Source organism: Sturnira hondurensis, unplaced genomic scaffold (assembly GCF_014824575.4).
Source record: "Sturnira hondurensis isolate 20B ecotype Veracruz unplaced genomic scaffold, ASM1482457v3 Scaffold0004136, whole genome shotgun sequence".
NCBI lineage: Eukaryota > Metazoa > Chordata > Mammalia > Chiroptera > Phyllostomidae > Sturnira > Sturnira hondurensis.
Window position 1 is genome coordinate 42,321,362 of NW_028076767.1, and position 23,660 is coordinate 42,345,021.

The 23,660-nt window shown below is 39.4% G+C and overlaps 1 protein-coding gene across 4 annotated transcripts in view; it reads right to left on the bottom strand.

The window, feature by feature from the left end:
- Positions 1 to 23,660, bottom strand: part of MAP3K20 (mitogen-activated protein kinase kinase kinase 20) — a 158,768-nt gene that overhangs the window by 43,592 nt on the left and 91,516 nt on the right. For all 4 annotated transcript variants that reach the window (XM_037044437.1, XM_037044439.1, XM_037044438.1 and 1 more), the window contains 3 exons: positions 16,076 to 16,150; positions 10,815 to 10,921; positions 3,396 to 3,531 (listed from right to left, as the gene is read on the bottom strand). In XM_037044437.1, the coding sequence (XP_036900332.1) occupies positions 3,396 to 3,531; positions 10,815 to 10,921; positions 16,076 to 16,150 (318 nt within the window). The remainder of the gene's footprint in view (positions 1 to 3,395; positions 3,532 to 10,814; positions 10,922 to 16,075; positions 16,151 to 23,660) is intronic.

Below are 23,660 nucleotides of genomic sequence, written 5' to 3' on the forward strand. Positions count from 1 at the left end.
AGACTTGGCTCCAAGGTATTTGCCATTATTTATAAATGACAGACTAAATCACAGCCCGAAGTGTGCAAGCCAAATTTCAAATGGGAAGGACGTTGTAAGTCTTAAGCCCTCCTTTTGCTTAAAACAAAGTAGATTTTAGGGTTTTTCTTAATTTTTCCCAATTTCGCTTTCATAGAGAAATATTAGTTCACTGTCATATTAAAAAAGAAATTGAGTTGAGATGACATCTCAAGTAAAAATTGAGAAAACTTGTCCCAAAGAAGAAAAGCGCAGCGGGAACATGCAAACAGCCTGCAGACCCCAAGGTCCAGGAAAGTGAGGTCACTCGTGACCCTTTCAGCCAAATCAGTGTCTGACCCTAAACGAAACTGAGTCTACAATTCACTTGTTCCCATTTATTGCAGCCAGAGAAAATACTAGTTATTCGATTTATGAAATAATTTACTCGAGAACAAATTCTAAACCCTGTCTCTAACATTTATTTTATAAACAAGTACATAAATAAATATGAAAATAGAGAGGAAAGGAAATTACGATTAATGTAGATTATTACTGTTTTCTTTCTTCTCTACTATGTAAGTTTTTTTCTTTTAGCAGAACTTATTTTTTTTCCCTAGGAATTCTCCTTTTCACGGTGGATGCAGACATTTATTTCCTGCCTTATGCAATTATTTTGAACAGTAATCCTATTCCCATAAATGTTGGTCATATTCATTTTGGGAGTAAAACTGGCTCTGAAAAGTGTTATTGCCTTTTTTTAAAATAGAAATAAACTAAGGCTTATACTTTCAGTGCTGGTTAAATGTGGGCAGGTTTAAGACAAACAACAGATGAATATAAAACAGTGGGGTGACCTTTACATTCTGTGTGTAAAGATATTCTTTAAGGGACAATTTTCTTTTTTTAAAAAATTAAAGTTGGAGGTAAGTTTCAAAAAACTATCCTACTCTATTAAGAAAAGACTGCTGAAGTTGTTAGTTCAATAAGAACATCATCTAATTCTGCTAAAAAATACCAATTATATAGAAGAAAAAATTGCTTTAGATCCTTTAACACTGAAAACAGGATATTATTTTCCTAATAGTCAAATTTCCAAGCTTCTCAAACTTGTTTTCAATTGTAAGATACTCTCGGGAAACTCTTTACTGATTATTCATTTTCTTATTTAAAGGGTCCTTCCTCCTCTTATGTTAAGATCTCAATAAATGTCTCTCAGCTAAGCTTTTACTGTTAAATGAAGCCTGTTTTTACATTAAGCTACAACAATAATTAAAAAAATAAACATCGTTCATATTTATGTATGGAGAATTCATCTTTCCAAGTATTTCTACTTTATTAATTTCAGGGAAAAAATAGTTGTCCTTCCTTGAAATAAACTCAATAATACAATTTAAAATGAAGTGTGTCAATGTCAAACTTCTATAATTAAGAGGAGGCTACCTACAGGAAATTTAAACCTCAGCCACTTCCTTTTTAAAGGGTTTACTTTATCTTTCTCTCAGAAACCTTATTGAAAGTCATCTAGACACTGTTGTGAGGATAAAAGAAAACACCTATTTATAAAATACCGGAGCACAAACTTTCTTTCCTTCAGAAATACCAGCTGTAAGCAGAAGAGACATTAAAAGCAAGCATGGAGAGAAAGAAAACGTAGCCCTCCTAAGTGAAAAAGAGGGGAGAAAATCTCCGTGCGAAGGTGCTTCCCGCTGTCTGTTACTAGACGGCACCCCTCAGCAGTGCAAGTGCCACACACAACCCACTGAGCACTCAGTGTCTATTTTTTATTACACGACCGTGTTTCTAATGAGAGCAAGGATGTGTGCAAGGCAGCCCATAATTTCTTAGCAAAACTAATGCCAGTAAACTAAAGGAAGGTTCTAAAGCATACTCTAATAGGCAGCTTAAAGTTTTCTCTCACAATGCTACATTGAGAGTCAAGCCATGCAATGCTTTACAGCTTAAGATTTCAAAGCAATAATAATAAAAACCCCTCTCAGGATGAGGCCATATTTCTGCCTTTCCTTAGCCCTGGGAGAAGCAGGACTCCCTCCCTCACACGTCCTCAGGGGAAGGCTTCCCGAGTCTGCCTGCTGGTATCAGTTCAACCAGAACAGGAAACCTTCCTCGACATCTTTCTTGGGAGCCTAAAGTCACTAAACTTATAAAATGTGCTACTTTAAAATACCCATGGTAGTCTTATGTATAGCAATTCAGTTCTTACTTTGGGATTCCCTGAGTAACCAAAGTCATTTCTGAAGAAGTTAAATCTATCAATAAACATTTGCCTTCACTGTAATTTCCCTTTTTTTGGATATCAGGTTGCTTCTCCACATACAGTGGAAAAGGAGGCAAACTATTTTATTTTTCAGACGGTGGAAAATATACTTTGTAATTGGGCATTGGCTGCTTAGTGGAATTAGGCTTTTAAAAATAGGAAAGCTAGTTGAAGGTCACCAAGTGAAGGGTATTTGATTATTTTGGGGGTATAATTGCCATAGCAACTATCAATAATAACAAACATACTTTTAATTTTACCCGTACATGTGATTTTAAAGTGGAGAAATGTGACACATTGAAAGCCCTGGTAAAACCATTGGTAAATTTATACTTCATTTCCAACATGATAAATCATTTAAAATAGAAAAGAATGCTGAAATGTGATTATACTTTAATATAGCCTGTCAATATACAAGCTCAAGGTAATTGTATAAAGAGCACAGCCCTTAAAGAGGGTTGTCTTCCTCAAACGACAAAGCTTAGAAGAAACCGAGACATCTCCCAGGTGTAATACATATTGGAAGCTTGTCCTGAGAGAAGTCTTTTTCCAATCTTTTACTGCCCAGGATGATAATGCTACACTGAGTAAGGAACATTAATGCTTGTCATTTATTAGCTTTATTAAATGTCATTAAATAAGTTTTCTTTTAGAAGAAAAACTTCGTTAAGTTCTGACACATCAAAGACTTACCTAGACAGCTAGCTGCCTTGGTGTTACATTTTAAGTAAGTTACTGATGAACTTTAAAGAGTTAAACAACATTAGGGCACATGTTCTGGGCATCTAGCAGATGGTGTGAAAATACGATGGATTTTATTTTTTAGTTCTAATATGCGAACACACTGACAGAATAACAGTTCCTAGGGGAAGAGCCAGAAATAGGATAAGCTTTTCTTAGAAATTCCTGGCATTTTGTTAATTGATGTGAGACACGAGCTCGAGCTCGTTCTACTTGAGTGTAAGTGTGGGCCCTTTATAATACACAGGTGTTAGGCAGGAAGTGAGGAGGTGGCGGGGGGGGGGGGCGGGGGGGGAAGCCGCCATGCCACCATGCTCAGCCGCTCTTCTAAGTGGGGGCGGGGGCTGGGGGGGAGCTTAACCCTGCAGGGGGCACTCACCGGGGTGTTGGACTGCTCCGTTAGTTTTTGCTCCCACATCTTCAGACGTCTTTCTCGTTCTTTGAGTTCCTGCTCTTTAAAGCTGAGATCACGTTCTAGTTTCTTCAGCCTCTCAAGAGTTGCTTCAATTTCACACCTGCACAGAAATAACTGGTTCAAGTCTCGACTTTGCTCAAGAGGTATATTAAATGCTTAGTGGGTCCATTGGAATGCTGAATCAAGATAAAAGGCGAAGACTTGTGCTTTTAAACTGAAAGGCAACAGAAAATAACAAACCTTTCATAGGCTTCAAGACGAACGGGTAGTTTCTAGTTTGGAAAAATAAGCTCAAAATACTTAAAGCTTTGAAGAGTCCCTGGGTCAGAGCCAAAGCTAAGAGCCGGTGTTCTGGTTTAGACATCTAATAAATGCTTACATTCATCTAGCTCCTTACAGTTTACAAGGGACTATTACGTAACAGCTCATCCTGCTCTCGTAACAGTTCCTAACCTCACACAGAGAGAGACGGGAAAATGACACTCAAGTTCGGTGGCCCATACCACAGCGTGAGTAAATTCACGTTGGCCTGTTCACTGGCTGAGTAGCTCAAACAACTGAGTAAGCTGACTGCTTCCTCAGTTGTAAGGGATGACGGTTCCCTTACATCAGGGATTCCCCACTTGCATGTTCCTAATAATCGCCTGTGCAGCCTGTTAAACAAAAACCCCTCTGATTCCTAGCACCCTTCCTTAGAGCTAATGCAAAAATGAGAGAAAGGAGGACAGAGAGAGACAGAGACAGAGAGAGAGAGAGAGAGAGAGAGATAGAGGTGGAGGGAGGCGGGGAGAATGGAAGGAAGAAGGGCAGGAAAGGCACACAGAGAGAAGGAAGAGGCTGGAAACAGGTGACTCGTGGATTTAGCTGCTGAGTGTGGCCAACAGCTGCGCCCAGGTGCCCCTGAGGCAAACCTGCATGGCACACTAGGTTAGTGGATATACGCAAACACAATCTGCCCTTTTTATTTCCAGGGGAAATCAGAGTAAGTGGATAGCTTATTCCAATGCCCTTGAAAATGAGAACAAAATGAAGGGAAACAAACCAATTCTGGGTATTTATTGGCAAATCCCAAATCAGGGAACAGCTACTGAGGCGGGTCTGGATTTGGGCATGACACTTTACTTCCCTGGTGCCATTTGAAAATAATAAAAACAATATGGTAAAGTCACACTATAGTCCTTCAAGAAAGGCACTGAATCAGCTGCCTTCCAGAATTATGACTATGTCATAAAATCCAAATTTTAGACATAAATATTATACCCATTCATAAATGTTTGTTTTTAATTTACAAATGGAGGATTGAGGGGGGAAAATTACTGTGAAAAAGCTCAGGTTTAACTTCTGTTACAAAGAAAGCAAGAGCCATCCTTAGTCAATGAGCGGGTGGCACTTGATGGCCAGGCCGTGCCCGACTCTCCTGCTGGGGAGACTGAGCTCACTGATGTTCGAATCAGGGCAAATGACCAGACATATGTGATCTCACTTGTAATTTAGGGTGAGGATTCATCTCAAGCTCCAGCTCTGGGAGCCTGCTGTGATTTGGCGCCCTTCAGGAAAACATCCTCACAGCCAGGTCAGCTGAAAGTTGTGACACAGGAAAACGAACTCTGACAGTAAATATTTTCCTCCTCAATCTGTTTCCCCCCGTCTGTTTCTCAGGCCTGGCTCCCAAAGCTGCTCTGCTAGATACCCCAGGACCCGACACAGTGTTCGGGGGTGCACGCCATGAAAGGGTGGCCGGGACCCAGGGCGGTGCGAAGGCAGCCGCCCCGCCCCCGTGGTCCCCGTTTGGCTGACGCATTGTTGAGCATCCAAATGCATCTGCTGATGCATTTATGTAACTTTCCTGTTGTAAAAAAATATGGTTTCAATGTTTCAATTGATGAAAATTACAGTTTTACTCCTAAACAAAATCTAACCAAGGCTGACTTTGACTAGTATCAATTTTCCAAATGCTAAAAACAGGCAATGAACTATAATTATCTTCTTTTATTAGACAGAAACTTACTTTGAAATAAAAGGTCAATTAGTAAAAAATGAGCTCTATTATATATATTACATGATAAGTATATATTGTGTATATAATATTTGGTCTTACATATTAAATTTGTGCTAATATCCAAATTGCAAAGATTACATTTTTTAATCTTTATTTTTCATTTTGAAGTGGCCACGCCATAGTCACAGTGTTTTGACCACCGAGACAGACCACAGCCAACAGTGTTTTGCCAACAGACAGAGACCTAAGGGCTCCAGCAGGGCACTGGGCAGCTGGCTGAGCGTGGGTCACCGCAGACCGCAGGCTGCGGGCCGATCCCCGGGGCCAGGAGGCTGCAACAGGAGGGGCACAGCTCCTGCTCGTCATGCTCACGCTGGTTAAGTCAACAGGAGGACGGACAGGATTTCTTTCCTATCATTTACTATGTTGAAGTTAAGAACATAGTTCAGGTGGTTTTAAGCTGGTTCTAAAAAGATTTTCCAGAATAATCATTTGATTTTCTAAAACTAGATGTTCCATCTGGTCTTTGTGCAGAGGAAGCTCAACCAGAAAACAAGCGTTCGCCAGCAACAGCAGAGCAGCACTGGGATCTGACTTCACTGTGGCTTTAATTCACAACACATGCTTTGGGCAACACTCACACATTTCCGACACCAAAGCTGGGAGAAGGAGGAGTTGTCTGAATGTGTTGTCTTTTGAAATATTCAGATGATCTGACACAGCATTTCATGTTTTTCAGTACCTGGTCTATTGAGTGAGGTAGCTTTTTTCCTCAATCATAACCTAAAACAACATGCCCTGTCATATTTCTCCTCACTAAAGGAGTCTAGTCAAGCGAACAGTGCATACTAAGCAGTGGGTGGCATGACATTGGCCGCAAGTCCCGGAACAGCACCGCACACCTCTGTGCCGCCACAGGCCCACGGGATCCGCCAGCCACCCCTGGCCCCGGCATGGGCTCGGGCTGGTCACCCGACCTGCCCAGGCCTTCGTTTCGGCATCTGTGGTGTCAGGTTTGCTATGTGGATTAAGAACGATAACCCAAATAAAGTCTAAGTATCTGGTAAGAATGTAATACATGNGAGTTGTCTGAATGTGTTGTCTTTTGAAATATTCAGATGATCTGACACAGCATTTCATGTTTTTCAGTACCTGGTCTATTGAGTGAGGTAGCTTTTTTCCTCAATCATAACCTAAAACAACATGCCCTGTCATATTTCTCCTCACTAAAGGAGTCTAGTCAAGCGAACAGTGCGTGCTAAGCAGTGGGTGGCATGACATTGGCCGCAAGTCCCGGAACAGCACCGCACAGCCTCTGTGCCGCCACAGGCCCACGGGATCCGCCAGCCACCCCTGGCCCCGGCATGGGCTCGGGCGGGTCACCCGACCTGCCCAGGCCTTCGTTTCGGCATCTGTGGTGTCAGGTTTGCTATGTGGATTAAGAACGATAATCCAAATAAAGTCTAAGTATCTGGTAAGAATGTAATACATGACAGCTATGTTTATTATTGTTATTCTAATTAATATTGTTATTGCTCTCCAGGTTTGTAGCCGAGGCCCAAGTGCTGGTATTCAAAGGGTTAGTACGCGCTCAGGGAGAGTCCGCATTCCCGCAGCTCTCAGGATGAACTAGGTGCTGAAAGCAAGCTGCCACAGGCAACTAACTATTCCCCTTTCACTAAAACACGTCAGTGTTGTGCCGATTTTATTCCCCTCATCTTTTGATCTTGAAGCATTTAAAACATTCAATTTACAATTCAACCCACCCAGGTTTATTGTGGAAAATAAAGATATACAAACACAAGACATTCTTCCATAATCTCATCACCCAATGGTAACACTAACCTTTTGACACTCTTCTCTGTATGCACACACATGTATACACATAAATATATGTTTCTTTTACAAAAATGGAATCATTCTAAACATACTGGACTGTAGCCTCCATTTAAAAAAATGTATCAGATCTCTAGCATCATGAATTGTTCCATCCTATTCTGTGAATGGAGATATCATAATTTTAAAAGCCACAGAAAATCCCCAAATCTCCTTTGATTGCTACTTCCAGGTTTAGAATTCTAACGATGGATGTATCTTCTTCTCTCGCACAATGGCCTCACTCATGTGTCTAGGAACGCCTTTTTTAGGAAGGTAGTATTTTCTCACCAGCAATGTCCGAGGAAATTTATAACTGGGTTATTTTCATAATATAAATTTTTGCCAATCTGTCAAAGGAATGACATTCCTTTTTAATATTTGATTGCTAAGTGAAGTTGCACGTATTTCATGTTTCTTGGCCATTGGGTTTCTCCTTTTGTGAAATGTCTTTTCACGTTCTTTAGTGGAATATTTTAATTAAAATGTTAGTTTAATGACAGTAACTGTCTATCACAGAGGTTTTCAAAGTGCAGTCTGGGGACCCATGAGGACTCTTCAACGAATTCGAGAGGTTAAACGGGTTTTCAGAGTGACAGGGAGATACGATTTGCTTTCTCTACCTTCACTGTCTCACAAGTACGCTCCATGGAACTTCGTGACATGTGAAAGGGTCATAGGTGGAATGCAGAAGCAGGATTTATCATAATCTTTAAAACAAATCAATAAATACATATTTACATTTTCCCCAGTTCTAGTTTTGAAAACTACTGACAGATGTAACATTCAAACAAATTCTTCAGAATGTAATGAAGTCCGGAGACCAAAAACTTTTAGCACTGCTGATCTGTCGTACAGTATGTCATTTGCTCTGAAATTTTACTTATGAAGGAGCATATGGCTCTTGATCATGCGGAGGCTTTACATTTTTATATAGAAAACTTAACCAACTTTCCCCTTCTTTTCAAATTTTGTTGATACACTTCAAAAGACTCCCACCTCAAGGGTCTCAGTAGTAGGATTCAAATCCTCCAAATCCCTTGGATAAGAGATCAAAGAGCATTTCCTCAGGGAATCCTTTAATTATATCCTCAACTGGATTAGATTTCACGGTCATATCCTCTCAGATGTCCAGTTCTTCACTGACATAATACTTTTCAAAATAGTAATGAGATAATTATCTGTGTACTTACATTTAGCAGTTTAACCCCGGGCAGTCTGTGTGGGTCGGGACTGCTCTGCTCATCCCCAAACTCCAACACCTGGAGGGGCCCTGTGGCCCCAGCAGAGGTTCAGTGGCTATCTGAATGAACTCGTGAGACTATATCTGGCATGTCAAAGTAACTTGTGTATTTATATTCTTGTGGATAGTACCATATTGTCTTTTTACATTGTTAGCACAATGGCATTCCCTTTCCCAAATATTTATTGAGCAACTGGTCAAGGCACATTCTAGATGCTGTAGGTACAATGATGAACAGAAGAGGTTATCTGACCCTGTCCTGTTTTAGCCCATGAGGCACACCCTAAACGAACTGTAGAACTACTTACTGATTCCAATAGCAGTAATGGGCTATGGAGGAGATGCTCTCCAAGCATATGAGGCAGAACCTCCTCTAGTCTGGGGCCAGGAAACTCCTCCTCAAAGACATGTTATTTTACCTGCTCACTGGCATCAGGGGTGATGTTTGAAACGGGGATGGGTTTTATTTACATATTTTTTAAGTTACCTTTTTATTGAAGTGTACCATACGTACAGAATGTGTACATATGCAAAGAGTACAATTTGATGAATTTTCACTAAGTGAACATACCTATATAACCAGCACCCAAAGAAACAGATGATTAGCTCTCAGAAGTCCCCCTCGTGGCCTTGTCAGCTGACCACCGACACTGTACAGGTAATGACACCCTGACCTCTGACGCCACATCAGGACAGTAATTTTTAGTGGCTTTGCAACAGTCTATGGAGAGACCGGTATTTTATGTAACCATTGCCCATTTTTCTAATGTTGGGCCTCGAAGATGTTTTTTATGTTTAACCATGAAACTCTTTGGACATACATCTTTGTCCATATCTCTTCCTTACAGTAGTTTGCTAAAAATGCAATTTCCGGGGCAAATAGCAGGAAAATTTTAAAGGCTCCCCATTCTAACTGCTTGCACCAATTCACAGTTCGGCTAGCAGTGTGAGTGCGTGCCTGCTACCCTGTGCTCACAGTCTGGGGAGTGTCAGTGCCTTTTTGGCCTTCATCGATCAGACAGGTAAAGTACCATGACCTACTTGGTACACTTTGCATGTTCTAAACAGGGATACATTTTAAACAGAACAAAGTACATCTTGTAAAAACTGAGTGAGGGAGAAATAGGCATCTGTTGAGGGACTGAAAGCCAGAATTAAGCACTGATTCTCTTAAGATGTGGTTGCTGAGGTCAGAGTAAAGCGGATCTCATGAGACTCACTGAGTCTTTTTGGCTTCTGTCCTAGAGTAATGGGAACTCCTTATACGGATTTGAAGGGGGAGTGATCTGTTTAGATTTGTGCTGAACTCCTATTGTAGGAAACAAAGATTACTTTCATGTTCTGCTTTGTTTATTATTTCAACCCAGAACAAAGTCCTCATACCTAGACTAAGTAGACAGTATTACCTTTTGTACCCCTACATAAGAATTTATTTAACCCGCTAGACTTTGACAGAGATTTCAAAAGAATAAAAATAAAGTTATTGTAAAACACCAACTGAATAGCTAAAAGACGTATCTAACAACAGGAGAAAACAGCTTGTCATTTACAAAGTGTGTGCAGTATTCATTTGGCATCAGCAGGCGGCGCAAGGCATCACATTTCCGCCAAGGCTCTCAGGAGCAGAGTTGCGGTTACTTAAATCTCTGCTGAGTCAGGGAGGAGTAATGTCAGCTCCCAAATACGCTATTTATATTCGTGCATCATGTGACCTGGCTCAAATGTCTCATCCTGAGCTTACTTCTTCCACTCACACGATACAATTTTCTCATTACTAAACTTGTTTTACACTTAATACAATTTAATAGGGGTTATAACATCAAAAGTTTTCTTTTGAAAGTGCTTTCATAGCCTTGCTACCTCCTCCATCAACATACAGTGCTCTCTGCAAATTTCCAGGCAAAGAGTATTTTTATTTCTCACTGGGCAGAAGCCAGAGCTTCTTGACACAGAGAGTACACACAGCAACGTCTGGTAACTGTCTTTGATCTCAAAGATATGACTTCAGTAATCTTTCCAAATACTCATACCATGTGATACCAGGCAACAGGGTTAGAGGAACACTCTTTTTTGCTAACCTGTGAAATGGAGGAATTATTAGATCTCCAAAAACTTTTAACACAAAACCAAAACCAAAACAAAACAAAAAGCCCCAAGTTCTAAGCTATACTTAGAAATCGTCAAGTCTTCGGGTTCTCTTCTTCACTTAGGTTAGTGATGGTCCTGTGAAGCCAGAGGACGTGACTACTGACCAAGGCCCGCCTACCTCCACTCGGCCTTGTTGTGCAGGAATGAGTTACACTGGTCAGGGAGGTTGGTGTCATTTGACATGGAGTCCAGAATTGAAATGATCTGCTTGAAAGATGGCCGTTTCTGAAGGAGAGAAAATAAATAATCACTTGTAGGAAATTAAGGTAGCAGATGTTCAAGAGAAAAATCTGCAAGCATAGTAATAAGCCCAACTCACCGTAAAACAACAAAATATGATGTAATGTCCCGAGCTAGTTACTCTACAACCTTCAGACCCCCGAGGTTTAGGGAGCTGTATTCCTTATTTTCAGTCTATTAACTTTCCTAAGAATAACCTCATGTCATTTTTCTACTGTGTGTCCTAAGGCTGGAATCAGTACAATTTTTCTCCAGGTAAGGAAATGTACTAATTCCCCTTTTTGGGTATGACCTTTAAGGACTCCTAAAAGGCAAAAGTTAAGTCCTTTAAAAATCTATTCATGTGATAAAGCAAGTATGTAAAAGTCAATGGTAGAGTCTAGGCAGTGGGTGTACCAGTGTCCACTGTAAAGTTCTTTCAACTTTTCCAGATGTGTGAAAATTTTTATAATACAATGTTGTGGAAAAGATCTACTTGTCAATTTACCAGAACTAACAAAATTTCCTTAACCAGGTGCTCAGAAAAGTTCCCCAATTTTAAAGCCATCATAACTTCATTGTTCTCAGTATTTATTCCACCTTTTAACTAACTTTGGTGCTGGGAGATGCTAAGGTACTTACTGTTTACTAGGAATTGAAAAAGCAGTGGCCAGGTGGATTCCTTTAGCTAGCAGAAACTACACTAGTCTATGTCTTTCGACTTGAGCCATGGTTGAGAGAAAAGGTTAAAACAAAAATGGAGAAAGATAATAAAAAAATGATGCACATTCTCTCTTCACGCCTCATAATTATACCGTTTCTGAATAAATTACAGTTGCAGCAGTTAAAACACGCATTTTAATTTAGGAGCACAAACACAAGAAGGAACAATGCTGAAGTGGCTTGCTCTCAGGACACAAATGCTGCCTAGGTTAAAAAAGGCATTTTTTCTATTACTCAGGAGTATAAAACTGAGAAATTTACTCTGAGTTCTTTTTTCCCAAGTTCCTTAAAAGGGTGTGTGTGCATGTCCTTATCTTTTAAAAGAGGGCAAAAGTAGCAGAATGTCACTGATGTGCACCAAACCTTCTAATAAGCAAAAAGAAAAATGCTTTAAGTAGGAAATTTGAAAAATATTGTTTATCTTCCTTTGACATAGTTCTCATTTTAATTTTCACCCCTATGTGTCAGGTTGCAAAACAAAAAGTATTTTAATTATTTGTACAGGAACTGATTATATAAGAAACATAGTAGTTTCATTTTGCATTAAAAATCTGCAGAAGCAATTAATGAAATTTTAAAGAATAATATTTTTTCTACAAAATCATTCTTGGAACAAGGTAAAATTCATTTGTAATTGGATGACAGATACCCCTAGGAAAAAAATCTTGCTTTTACCATTAGGATATACTCTCAGATAGAAACTATCTAAGCGAACATTTAAAAAAAGTAACATAATGTAGAATTTAATATTATTTTATGTGGATTCTGATTACAGAATAGAAGGCTGGTCTAAGAACTAATGTTAAGTTCCTCTGAAGAAACGTAGTTTCCTTTTAGGTCTTATGTAGAGTTAGCTTACTTAAAAATCACAAGGACCACCTATTAAGCATCTGCACACAATATTTCTTTGGCTATATCTTCATTTCATAGATGAAGAAAATCAGTCTCAGAGAAGTATAAATTACCCAGTACCACACACAAAGCAAATCACAAAACCAGGGACTATGTACTTACATCCTTCAAAATGTTTTATTACGTGAGGGTAAAATAGTAATTTCTTTCAAATTCACAGCTTTAACTATTAATTTTTTCCTTATTTAGAAATGTCACTTTAGAACTTGAACCAATACCTACCTTTACTTCCTTCTTTTCTTAAAAAAGGTTTTATTTATTTATTTTCAGAGGGAGGAAAGAATGGAGAAAGAGAGGTACGGAAACATCGATGTGCAGGGGAAACATCAATTGGTTGCCTCCCACACGCCCCCAGCTGGGGACCCGGCCCACAACCCAGGCATGTGCCCTGAGCGGGAATCAAACTGGCAGCCTTTTGGTTTGCAGGATGACCCCCAACCAACTGAGTCCCACCAGTCAGGGCTTTCTTCTTTTCTTCAATAAAATATTTTGAGCACCTGGGGTAAGCCACTGGAATGACTTGACATTTTACCTAATACCAGCTTTCTCTTGTATACATGTCCCCCTCATCATTGCAAAAGAGCATTTTTATAGCTGAATATTTTAATCTATGGGTTCATGTTCTGAAGTCTAAAGACTGAAAAAATGATTTTAACCAACCACTGTATGTGCCCAGGTTTGGCACATTCTGGTTGAAAGGTGATATACTTCTAGCCCAAGAAGTAAAACGTGCCTCTCAGGAAATAAACCTTGCTTGGCTACTTCAGTCGCCACAAATCGGGCCTCTACCCACTCCGCTTTTGCAAGGAGCTGCAGGGAGACAGACATCAAAACTAGCTCCATTCTCTTATAGAGCCTGCAATCAATTTAGGAAGAAAAGATATTTTAGAAAATACAACAGTACAAGGCAAGGCACTAGCTGAGATTGTGATTTAGAAAAAGGAACCCTGATTATGACCCGGGGTAAAGAGAATAACCAGGGAAGCCCGACAACAAAGTAATCAGGGGAGAAAAGGAAAGAAGGGAGTTCTTTCTGCAGGTTTGGGAACAAAGCTTTGTTCGAAGGTGTGTCTAGAGGAGCTCAGCAGTGAGGCCCACGGGGTTGGGCGGGGGTGCTGCCGCTGGTGTACAACCGGGTCAAATACGGCGGCATGTACTAGTTTTGTCAGGATGAAATGTCATGAATTCAGGGAATAAAAATCAATCAAACTTTCTTTATACTTCACACGGCTACACTAGAGTCATTTGATCCCAAGGAAGTTCAGCTTCGTACACGTTAAAGACATGCCAACTTCACGGCAGCAACCCTGGGCCAAATGTCCTTGTGGTGTTTACATTGTCAGTTAATTAGCACACCATAAATGTATATTCTTAGAATTTTAATTAAGGTACCACAGAGTTTCTGATTAAAAAATTCAAAACCTGCTTTGCATACTGAAATTTAATTACAATTACAGAGATCTAGTTGCACTAATCTAATTCAATGCAAATAATTTCAGGTGAAATTTCTATGAAAATGTCAGAGAGGAAAATACTGATGAAATTACTGTATATGCCCTAATGGACATATAACTGGTATAAAGAGTATGAAAAGGGTAGCAAGATACCATTTCAACAGTATAAAATAAATGATCTAGTGAAAGCTTGCAAATAGCCACTCACTTAAGAGTTTACACCAGATGAGTCACAAAGGACAGGCATTTCTCTCAATGCTTACAAGTCCCCAGGTTCTGCAAAATCATACTCTAAAACAATAGGGCCAGCCCTGGTTGGTGTAGCTCAGTGGGTTGATTGCAGGCCTGTGAACCAAAGAATGACGGTTCAATTCCCAGTCAGGGCACATGCCTGGGTTGCAGGCCAGTTCCCGGCAAGGAACACACAAGAGGCAACCATACTTTGATATTTCTCTCCCTCTCTCCTATCCTTCCTCTCTAAAGATAAATAAATAAAATCTTTTATAAATAAATAAATTTTAATTAAATAAAAATTTTTATAAAAAATATTTATAAAAATAAAAAAGAATAGGGACAAAACAGGGACAGGGCTGACCACTCAAAACTTATGCAACTTTGTCATAGAATACTACTAAAAACAATAGCTAACCTGAATAAAAATATTACTAACACAGTTACAAATTTTTTAAATGAAAACAATACTAAGTAAATACAGGTCTCTTTTTAAAAAGGTAAAGGCAATTTGATGAAAGGAAGTAAAAGCAAAGACTGAGGCTGTTGGTTATGAAAGGAAAGGCAAAATGCTCAAGGCTGGAGAGAACCAGTAGCGAACCCTTCTAAGGCAGAGCACTGGGCAGCCCTGCCGACAGGGAGCGAGTGGGACGAAGGGGCCTTGCTTGCTGCCTTGTTGGCTACACCGTTGTACCTGATGCTCAGCTGTTCTCGCTTGGTGGTGCGGGACAACATGTGGGAAACTTTACATATGATTCATTGGGAATTCTCAGGTACACAGTAACACAATTCTCATTCTCATCTATTGGTTATGAGTTATTTCCACTCAAGAAGCATGTAGAAGAGGCTATATGTTATTGTTCATTCTTCTTGAGAGTCAGACCAGAACTGATTAAGGTCAGACTAGAGCTGATTAAATTAAAAAAGAAATTCCATTCTGAAGTTTTCATTTTTAGATCTCTATTTAAAAGATCCAGTTGCAATACATCTATTTTATTTACATAAAATAGATACATCCCTTTACTTTATTTTGATGCAAATCCAAGACTACCCTATCATTTTATCTATGAATATTTCCTTATGTATGTGAGAGTTTGTTAAAATGGTCTTTGTAGGGAAAGGAAATGGGTCATTCATGCTCAAATGTGATAACCACATGAAAGCCTGAGTTTTGGAATTTCTCCAACTCTATTGTGATAGCCTAAAAAACATCACGGAAACTGGATAGGAAGTGTGTGTCGAAACGTTCTCAAAGTGCTACTTCTGGTCTTAGATTAGAAAGGCAACAGAGCATGAGCAGGGATTTCCATCAGATGGCTGGGTTCATGTTCAGCCTCACAACTTAGCAGCAGTGTGGCCTGGAGCTCATTAACTAACCCCTTTGTGACCTGATTCTTCATCTGTGAGATGAGGATGCTGACAGTACCTATTTCACAAAGCTATTCTGAGGAATAAATGAGTTAATATACACAAGGTATTTGGAACAGTGCATGACCTATAACAAGCACTGTGTGCTAGCCATCTTTATAACATGAAGGCACAGTTATTATTATAACAGTTATTATTAAAGATTAAAAAGAAACAAATTTCTCTTTATTGAGTCAAAAGTGTCACAGTGCTATAAGAAAGAGACAATATTATCGAGTTTCTAGGATCAAGATGAGCGGATGTCACCAAAAAGCCTGAAGAGTCAACCTGGAGGACAGCAGCAGCAGCAGTGGTTCTGCTTAGCGTTGCAATGTGGACTGTGTCACTACCTCATTTTGAAAATCCAAGGCCCAAGAAACAAGTGAAATTTCAGAATTCTGAACAACAACGGCAACAAAAAATATGCACATACCTTGGCATCAGCTTCCCAACACTGATGTAACAGTTCAGCAAAACTTCTAGGGCAACTGCTTGGAATGGTTAATCTCTACAACACAGAAAGTATAAACAAAGTAAAACATAAAGATTTACTTACTAAGGAAAAGCAAATACTGATTGAAGAGTCATAAAGGAAGGCATTAAATTTAAATCTCCCATTGAGTAATAGATGGCAGGTGAGAGTTTATGTTTAGATTCATAATACCTAATCTCTAAAGACATACTTTTAAAAAATGATAGTTTATTGATTATGCTATTACAGTTGTCTCAATTTTCCCCCTTTTGCGTCCCTCAACCCAGAACCCCCCACTCCCTCCAGCATTCCCCACAACATCGACTACATCCATGGGTCACGCATACAAGTTCTTTGGCTATTCCATTTCCCATACTGTACTTTATAGTCCCATGGCTTTCTGTAACTACCAATATGTACTACCTTAAAAAAATATATTTATTTATTTATTTTTAGAGAGAGGGGAAGGGAGGTAGAAAGCGAGGGAAAGAAACATTAATGTGTGGTTACCTCTTGCACGCCCCCTACTGGGGACCAGACCCACAACCCAGGCATGTGTCCTGACTGGGCATTGAACTGGTGACCTTTTTGTTCACAGGCCAGCACTCAATCCACTGAGTCACACCAGCTAGGGTTCAATTTGTACTTCTTAATCCCCTTACCTCATTACCCATTCTCCTTCACCCTACACTCCCCACCCTCTGGCACCCATCAAAATGATCTCCATATCCATGAATCTGTCTCTGTTCATCTTGTTTACTAAATTTGTTTTTTGAATTCAATTGTGGATAGATATGTATTTATTGCCATTTTATTGTTCACAGTTTTGATCTTTTTCTTAACTCCCTTTAACATTTCATATAATAATGGACTCCATTTTTTCTTGTCTTGGGAGCTCTTTATCTGCTCTTTGATTCTAAATGATAACTTTGCTGGGTAGAGCAATCTTGGCTGTAGGTCCTGCTTTTCATGACTTTGAATATGTCTGGCTAATCCCTTTTAGCCTACAAAGTTTTTTTTGATAAATCAGCTGAGAGTCTTATGGGAACTCCCCGGTAGGTAACTAACTGTTTTTCTCTTACTGCTTTTAAGATTTTCTCTTTGTCTTTAACCTTTGGTATTTTAATTATGATGTGCCTTGGACTGGGCCTCTTTGCACACACCTTGCTTGGGACTCTGTCATTCCTGGAGTTGCATGCCTATTTCCTTCACCAAATTAGAGAAGATTTCTTACATTATTTTTTCAAATAGATTACTAGTTTGTTGCTGTTTCTCCTTCTGGAAACCCTATGATGTGAATGTTGGAATGCTTGAAGTTGTCCCAGGGGCAGCTTATACTCTCCTTGATTTTTTATATTCTTTTTTCTTCTTGTTGTTCTGATTGGTTTTTTTACTTCCTTAGGTTCCCAATCGTTGATTTGATTCTTGGCTTTACCGGTGTTTTCTTGTAAATTGCTTCTTATTTCAATTAGTGTATCCTTTATTTCTGACTAAATCTTTTTCATGCTGTTGAGGTCCTCACTAAGTTCCTTGAGCATACTTATAATCAGTGTTTTGAACTCTGCATTTGATAGATTGCTTATCTCCATTTCATTTAGTTCTTTTTCTGGAGTTTTAATCTATTTTTTCATTTGGGCCATGTTTCTTTGTCTCTTCATTTTGGCAGCCTCCCTATGTTTGTTTCTATGTATTATGTAGGGCTGCTATGACACCCTGTCTTAGTAGCCTGGCTTAATGTAGTTAAGTGTCCTGTAGTGTCCAGTGGCACAGCCTCCCCTATCACCCAAGCTGCATACTTAAGGTGCACGCTTTGTGGGTGCTGAGCATACCCTCCTCTTGTAGTTGAGCCTTGGTTACTGTTGGCAGGTGGATGACAGGGATTTACCCAGGCCAATCAGCTGTGACCACTGACCACCAACCTCCGCCCTTTGTAGGGGACTGGCTGTCCAGGGGCAGGGTGGTAGTGTTCCAACATGGTCTGTAGCTGTCCACTGGGTATGCAGGCTCTGGAGTTTCCTGGGTGGTACAGGCCAAGGTCAGCCCCTACCTGTGTTTTGGCTGGAGACACCCTGCATGAGCTATAAAGCAGTCTGAGATGGCTGTCACTTGTGATGGGCTTGGAGATTCCCAGGCAAAGCCAAGCTGTGATCCTAGCTGGCTGCTGCTAGCACTTGGCCTAGGGCCACTCAGCAATAGGTACAGGGGTTAGGGGTTCACTGAAGCTGGCTGTTGCTTGAGAGGACTTAAGAAGTTGTAAAGCATGAGCCAAGACCAGCCATTCATATGGAAAAGTCTTTGTTAACAGTTTGGGTGGGACATAGTCTAAGGGGATCTTCAAGGCCAGGCAAACAGTGTTTGCCAGGATGATGGAATCTCAGATATGGCACCGGCCTGCCAGCTCTATGGTTCTGTGGGGGGAGGGTACAGAAGAGGGACAATGGCCTCTGGCCACCTTTCTGTCTGAGAGAAAACTGTCCTTCGGCTTCTGACTTGATGTGAGACACTTCAGTTCCTCCCTGTGTTCCACTGGTGCCTTTTAAGCCACTACCTGGTGCTGGAGCTCAGAGGGAGTGAGTCTGAGTAAGTCTGTGTGTGGATTCTTTAAGGGGAACTGCCTGGGAGTCCATTAGTTTCTTCCACTGACTTAATCCCTGCTGGTTTTGTAGCCAGAAGTTATAGGGACTTATCTTCCTGGCACTTGAACACTGGGCTGGGGTCCTGGTGTGGGGCTGGGATTCCTCACTCCTGAGATATGCCTTCTGAATTTTTATCCACCGCATGTGGATGTGGGACCAGCCCATTCCACATCTCTGCACCTCCTATCAGTCTGGATGAATGTGGTTTCTTTAATTCCATAGTTGTCAAACTTACATTCAACTTGATTTCTGATGGTTCTGAGTGATGGTTGTTCTATATTTTAGTTGTAATTTTTAAAAAGATTTTATTTATTTATCTTTAGAGAGGAAGGATAGGAGAGAGGGAGAGAATTATCAATGTATGGTGGCCTCTCTTGTGTCCCCTGCTAGGAACTGGCTTGCAACCCAGGCATGTGCTGTGCCTGGGAATTGAACCATGGTTGTTTGGTTTGCAGGCCCGTGCTCAATCCACTGAGCTACACCAGCCAGGGCAGTTGTAATTTTGATATGGTTGTGCAAGGGGGTGAGCTGTGTTTACCTATGCTGTCATCTTGACCAGAATTCTGTGTTACTATCAACACTTATACCTCTAAAGAGGAATCACAGTGGATAAAGAATCAGGTTCAGCACAACAAATGCTTTACATATAGAATCAAGTCTAAAAGAAACTATGGTAGGAAGGGGACAGTTTGAACTTAAATACAAAGTCTAAAATCACAAATCTATCACAGCACTTTTTATGGGCAATATTTTACAGTGAAATGTGCAAACAGGCCAGGCAGCTCAGAAACTAGTTCAGCTTTGCAGCAAATCAACAACTGTGAGAACATAACATCTTCATTACAGATAATTATGGAGATAATTTCAACAGAGTCCACAGGTAAACAGGACATTCTGAATGTATGATTCATTATGGCTCAGTTTTAGTCAAACTCACGAACTGTAAGGACCTGATACAACATAGATTATAATGTAAGGATCAGTCCTATTCTAACGTTCTACAATAGTATTTCTCATAGAGCATGTAATGCTCATAGAGGCTATTTAGAAATCTCTGGAGGCATTTTGTTTGTTTCAAAACTGATAGGTTGCACCTGGAGCAGGCCAAGAATGCCAGACTTCAATATATGGTAAAGTCCTCCATGAAGAACTCTCTTATATTCATTCCATCAAACTCCAAAAACCCACATGCATTCATGTAAGTCCAATGAACAAGCAATGAGGTTTACAATTTTTTGAGCCTGGACTCTAACTCTGACATACAAATAAACACAAAGTATGTTTTTAACAGCTTCTAAGTGCACTGAACTTCTAAGAATGTAACCTCCAAATAAAATAAATCAAGGGCCAATGAGTTTTGCACTATTCATAACCTAACTAAAATTTTGGAAATCTGTCACCAACGACAATGTTGCTCATGCATGAGAGTGAAGTCCTTAACCCAATTCTACTCTGCATTTGTAGCTGCTGAAGTCTACTTCCCCACAGGGGCCAGTGTCCCAAATTGCTCCATAGTCTGCCGTGGTCATGCCTGAGCATTTATATATTGCAATATATACTTCATTAATTTCTTCCTTATATGACAGTTAGAGCATTACATTGACTTAAAATACACTGTGTGTAGGTAGGTTGTATTACCTCTGAATTCATTTCAGGCAAGTAGAGGGGGTATAAACCGGCTATCATAAAAGGGACACTGGGTGTGATGGTGTTTCGATCTGCTGCACCAACAAGTACCGAGAACATTATTCCCCAGCGCTGTTTGCCAAAGAAGTTTTACAAATAAGAAACTTAAAGCTTAACTGAGTGGGATTTTGGGGAGGCTACGTGTAAAACTAGAAGAACAGTTGCCTTGGCAAGAAAATAGACAATCTGTATTTGGAATTACAGATGACCTTAAAGTCAAAATAAAACAAAATGAAATAATAAAATTAAAAAATTCCTCTCCATGCTAAGCATTTTAAAACTTCCAGCCTTGTGATTTCATAGAATAGCGTACAATGTAATAAACTGTACTATTATTTTACTGTAATGTGAACTGGAACCTTTTGATGGAGGTTAAAAAAAATCATGCCCTGGCTGGTGTAGTTCAGTGGATTGAGCTTGGGCCAGCGAACCACACGATTGCGGTTCGATTCCCAGTCAGGGCACATGCCTGGGTTGTCAGTTCCCAGCAGGGGACTCACAAGAGGCAACCATACATTGATATTTCTTTCCTTATTTCTTTCCTATTTCTTCCCTCCATCCCTTCCTCTCTAAAGATAAATAAATAAAACCTTTAAAAAATCAAGTGTTTACTTTGTAAAAAATATGTAAGATGGTTGGGAGAGGCAACTATTAAAACAAATAGTAGTTGCAGTTATGCAACTGAATGTACCTCCTGTGTAATGAATAATAATATTTCATAAAGGATAGCATCTGCAGTACTACTTTATCTCAACATCTTCTCTAAGAACTGACATCTGAACAGGATGAATATGGATATTGATAATTTCTATCATCTTTTCTTACTGTTAAGCTTTTAGATACCATATCTGAGACACTGGACAAGGAGACATAATTAATTTAAATGATCTGACATGACTGTCAAATACCAGTTAAATGTAGACTGAGACACTTTACATAAGGGATTTTGGGGGTGCTTTTTAATGCATAATCTCTTTTGTACCATTTTCTATATAAGATGCAAAAAAATTATTTTTTTAAGTCAAGCTTATTACCTTTTTCTAAAGTATAGTCAAGAACAATTAAGTTTTTTTGAGGATTTCCATGTTAAACAAGAATAGTAGTTTTGCTACTTAGAGCAAAATCCATTTTATATGGGAGTCTAAGCATTTATAAAGATAAAAATTATGCTACTAGAACATTCTGAATGACCACTGAGTTTTCTGTTAATTACAAAGAGAAATATGTATATTTTTTACATTTAAAAAATTTATTAGTAATACTGTCTCAATTTCATGTGTTCTATGAGGGTTCACCATTTGCTTTGTCAAGTTTAAAGGGCTTATGCATCTAGTTTTAAAACTATTTAATATTAGTCAAAATTATTGTTTAAAGATCTTCATTATGCCAGGTTTAGAAGCAAAGACCTTCAGATATAATTTTTAGAAAATATTGATCTTCCTATAGATACAAAATGCAATCTTACATGGTAAAACCAAAGAAGATCTACAGTGTAGTGAAGAGTAATGTACCAATGTCAATTCCAGGCTTTGATAGTTAGTACCCTGTACCTCTGTGTCACCAGTGGGGAAGGTGAAGGAAGAGCACACAGAATTCTTTGCAATATTTTTGCAACTTCCTATGAGTCTTATTTTTTTTTAGAATAAAATGTTAACATGAAAAGGTAAGCCTAATATTTGGATACAGGTACATTCTAGCATGATATTCACATTGTAAATGTCTCCTTGAAAGTTTAAACATACCATTCTTTGTTTAAACGGGGCCAGTTTAAAAAAAAATACAGCTTTGTCTTTTCAACTCAACAATCCAAGCCATCTTCTTGAATGACTTCTTGAGTGGAAACCACGTTTACCCCTAATTTCCATATTTTTGACAAATAAATATTGTTCAGAATAAGAACAGACAGAGAAGTTTCCTTGTTATACCCAATTTTTCTGAAGTTCATTAGGAAATTGAGAAAACCTATTTCACCGTGTGGGTTTTTTCCCAACTTACTAGTATATTTAATAAACACAGTACGGGAGATATCTGAGTAACCTCCATCAGTTATTAGCTGGTCTTCAGACAGATCACTCCATGGGTAAAACAGTGCACTCTGCTTTAGGGGATCCCTGGGGAGGGGGAAGATGGCCTCTGTGCACACAAGTTGAAGAGGTTCTGGAGGTTATATTTACGGGTGATTCTCAACCCTCCAGTCAAAACTACCCAAAGGCACCTCCTCAATTCACTCTTCTCTCCAGCTTTAAAATTCCTTGACGGACACCCCCATGTTTTGAAAGTGCTTTAGAGTGACACCTATTCTGCCATCCCTCAGATAAAATATTACTTAAAGATATTAATTATTCTGTCTTATACATATATGGAGGGTCCAGTTAGCTTTTAAAAAGTTTATCTTGAAACAAGGTGGAGGGAAAAAATGATGTCCAGTGCTCTGCTCCAAAGTCAACAGAAGGTCAATAATTTTCTTCACTCTCATTTGTAAACCTAGAACCAAATACCTAATCCTTCCACTGGCAAAATAAACAGAACTGAAAATATCAGTTCTCCTGTATGTGAGGTCTGACTTAATAGCACACCAGGAATTACTCTCACATTTAATTAAAACAGAGCAGGTCCTGTGAAACAACGAGTAAGACACATTCTTGATTATAACTCCTCATTTTTCTTAAACTGGCAGCGCTCTCTCATCAAGTGCAGCTATCATGAACATCTCCTCCATTCTCAATGGTTCAGGAGGACAAATTAATAACTCCAGATGATGTGATCTAAAATACGGAAACTTGGTTTCTCTTAGTCAACAGCAGCTGTTTGATTAATCTCATTTGCTCCTGTGCATGGGGAGCAGATCAATCTAATTCTTTTAAGGCATTAAAAAGGGACTGTTTCTCTCTCTCTATTCACCTTTGGCAAATTATTTTATCCTCAGGCTACACTCTTACCCTTTGTGGAGGGCGCAGATAAGGTCTGGAAATGAACAAGTTTTGTGAAATCAAGTTGTTCTGCATGGCAATGACAACTGTGTGCTTCCACGACGTGATCTGAGTTCTCATAATACCTTGAGAGTGGATGCTTCATCCTTATGCTGAAAATTTCCATGGCTGTGCGTTTCAGTCACAATTTTAAACCTTTCAAAATGTAGTTGCTCCCTTTGATATGAATGTATCACGTTCTCTGATGTAGGCTCATAGGTCCAACTAACTGAAAGCCTCAATTTGTGGGAAGAA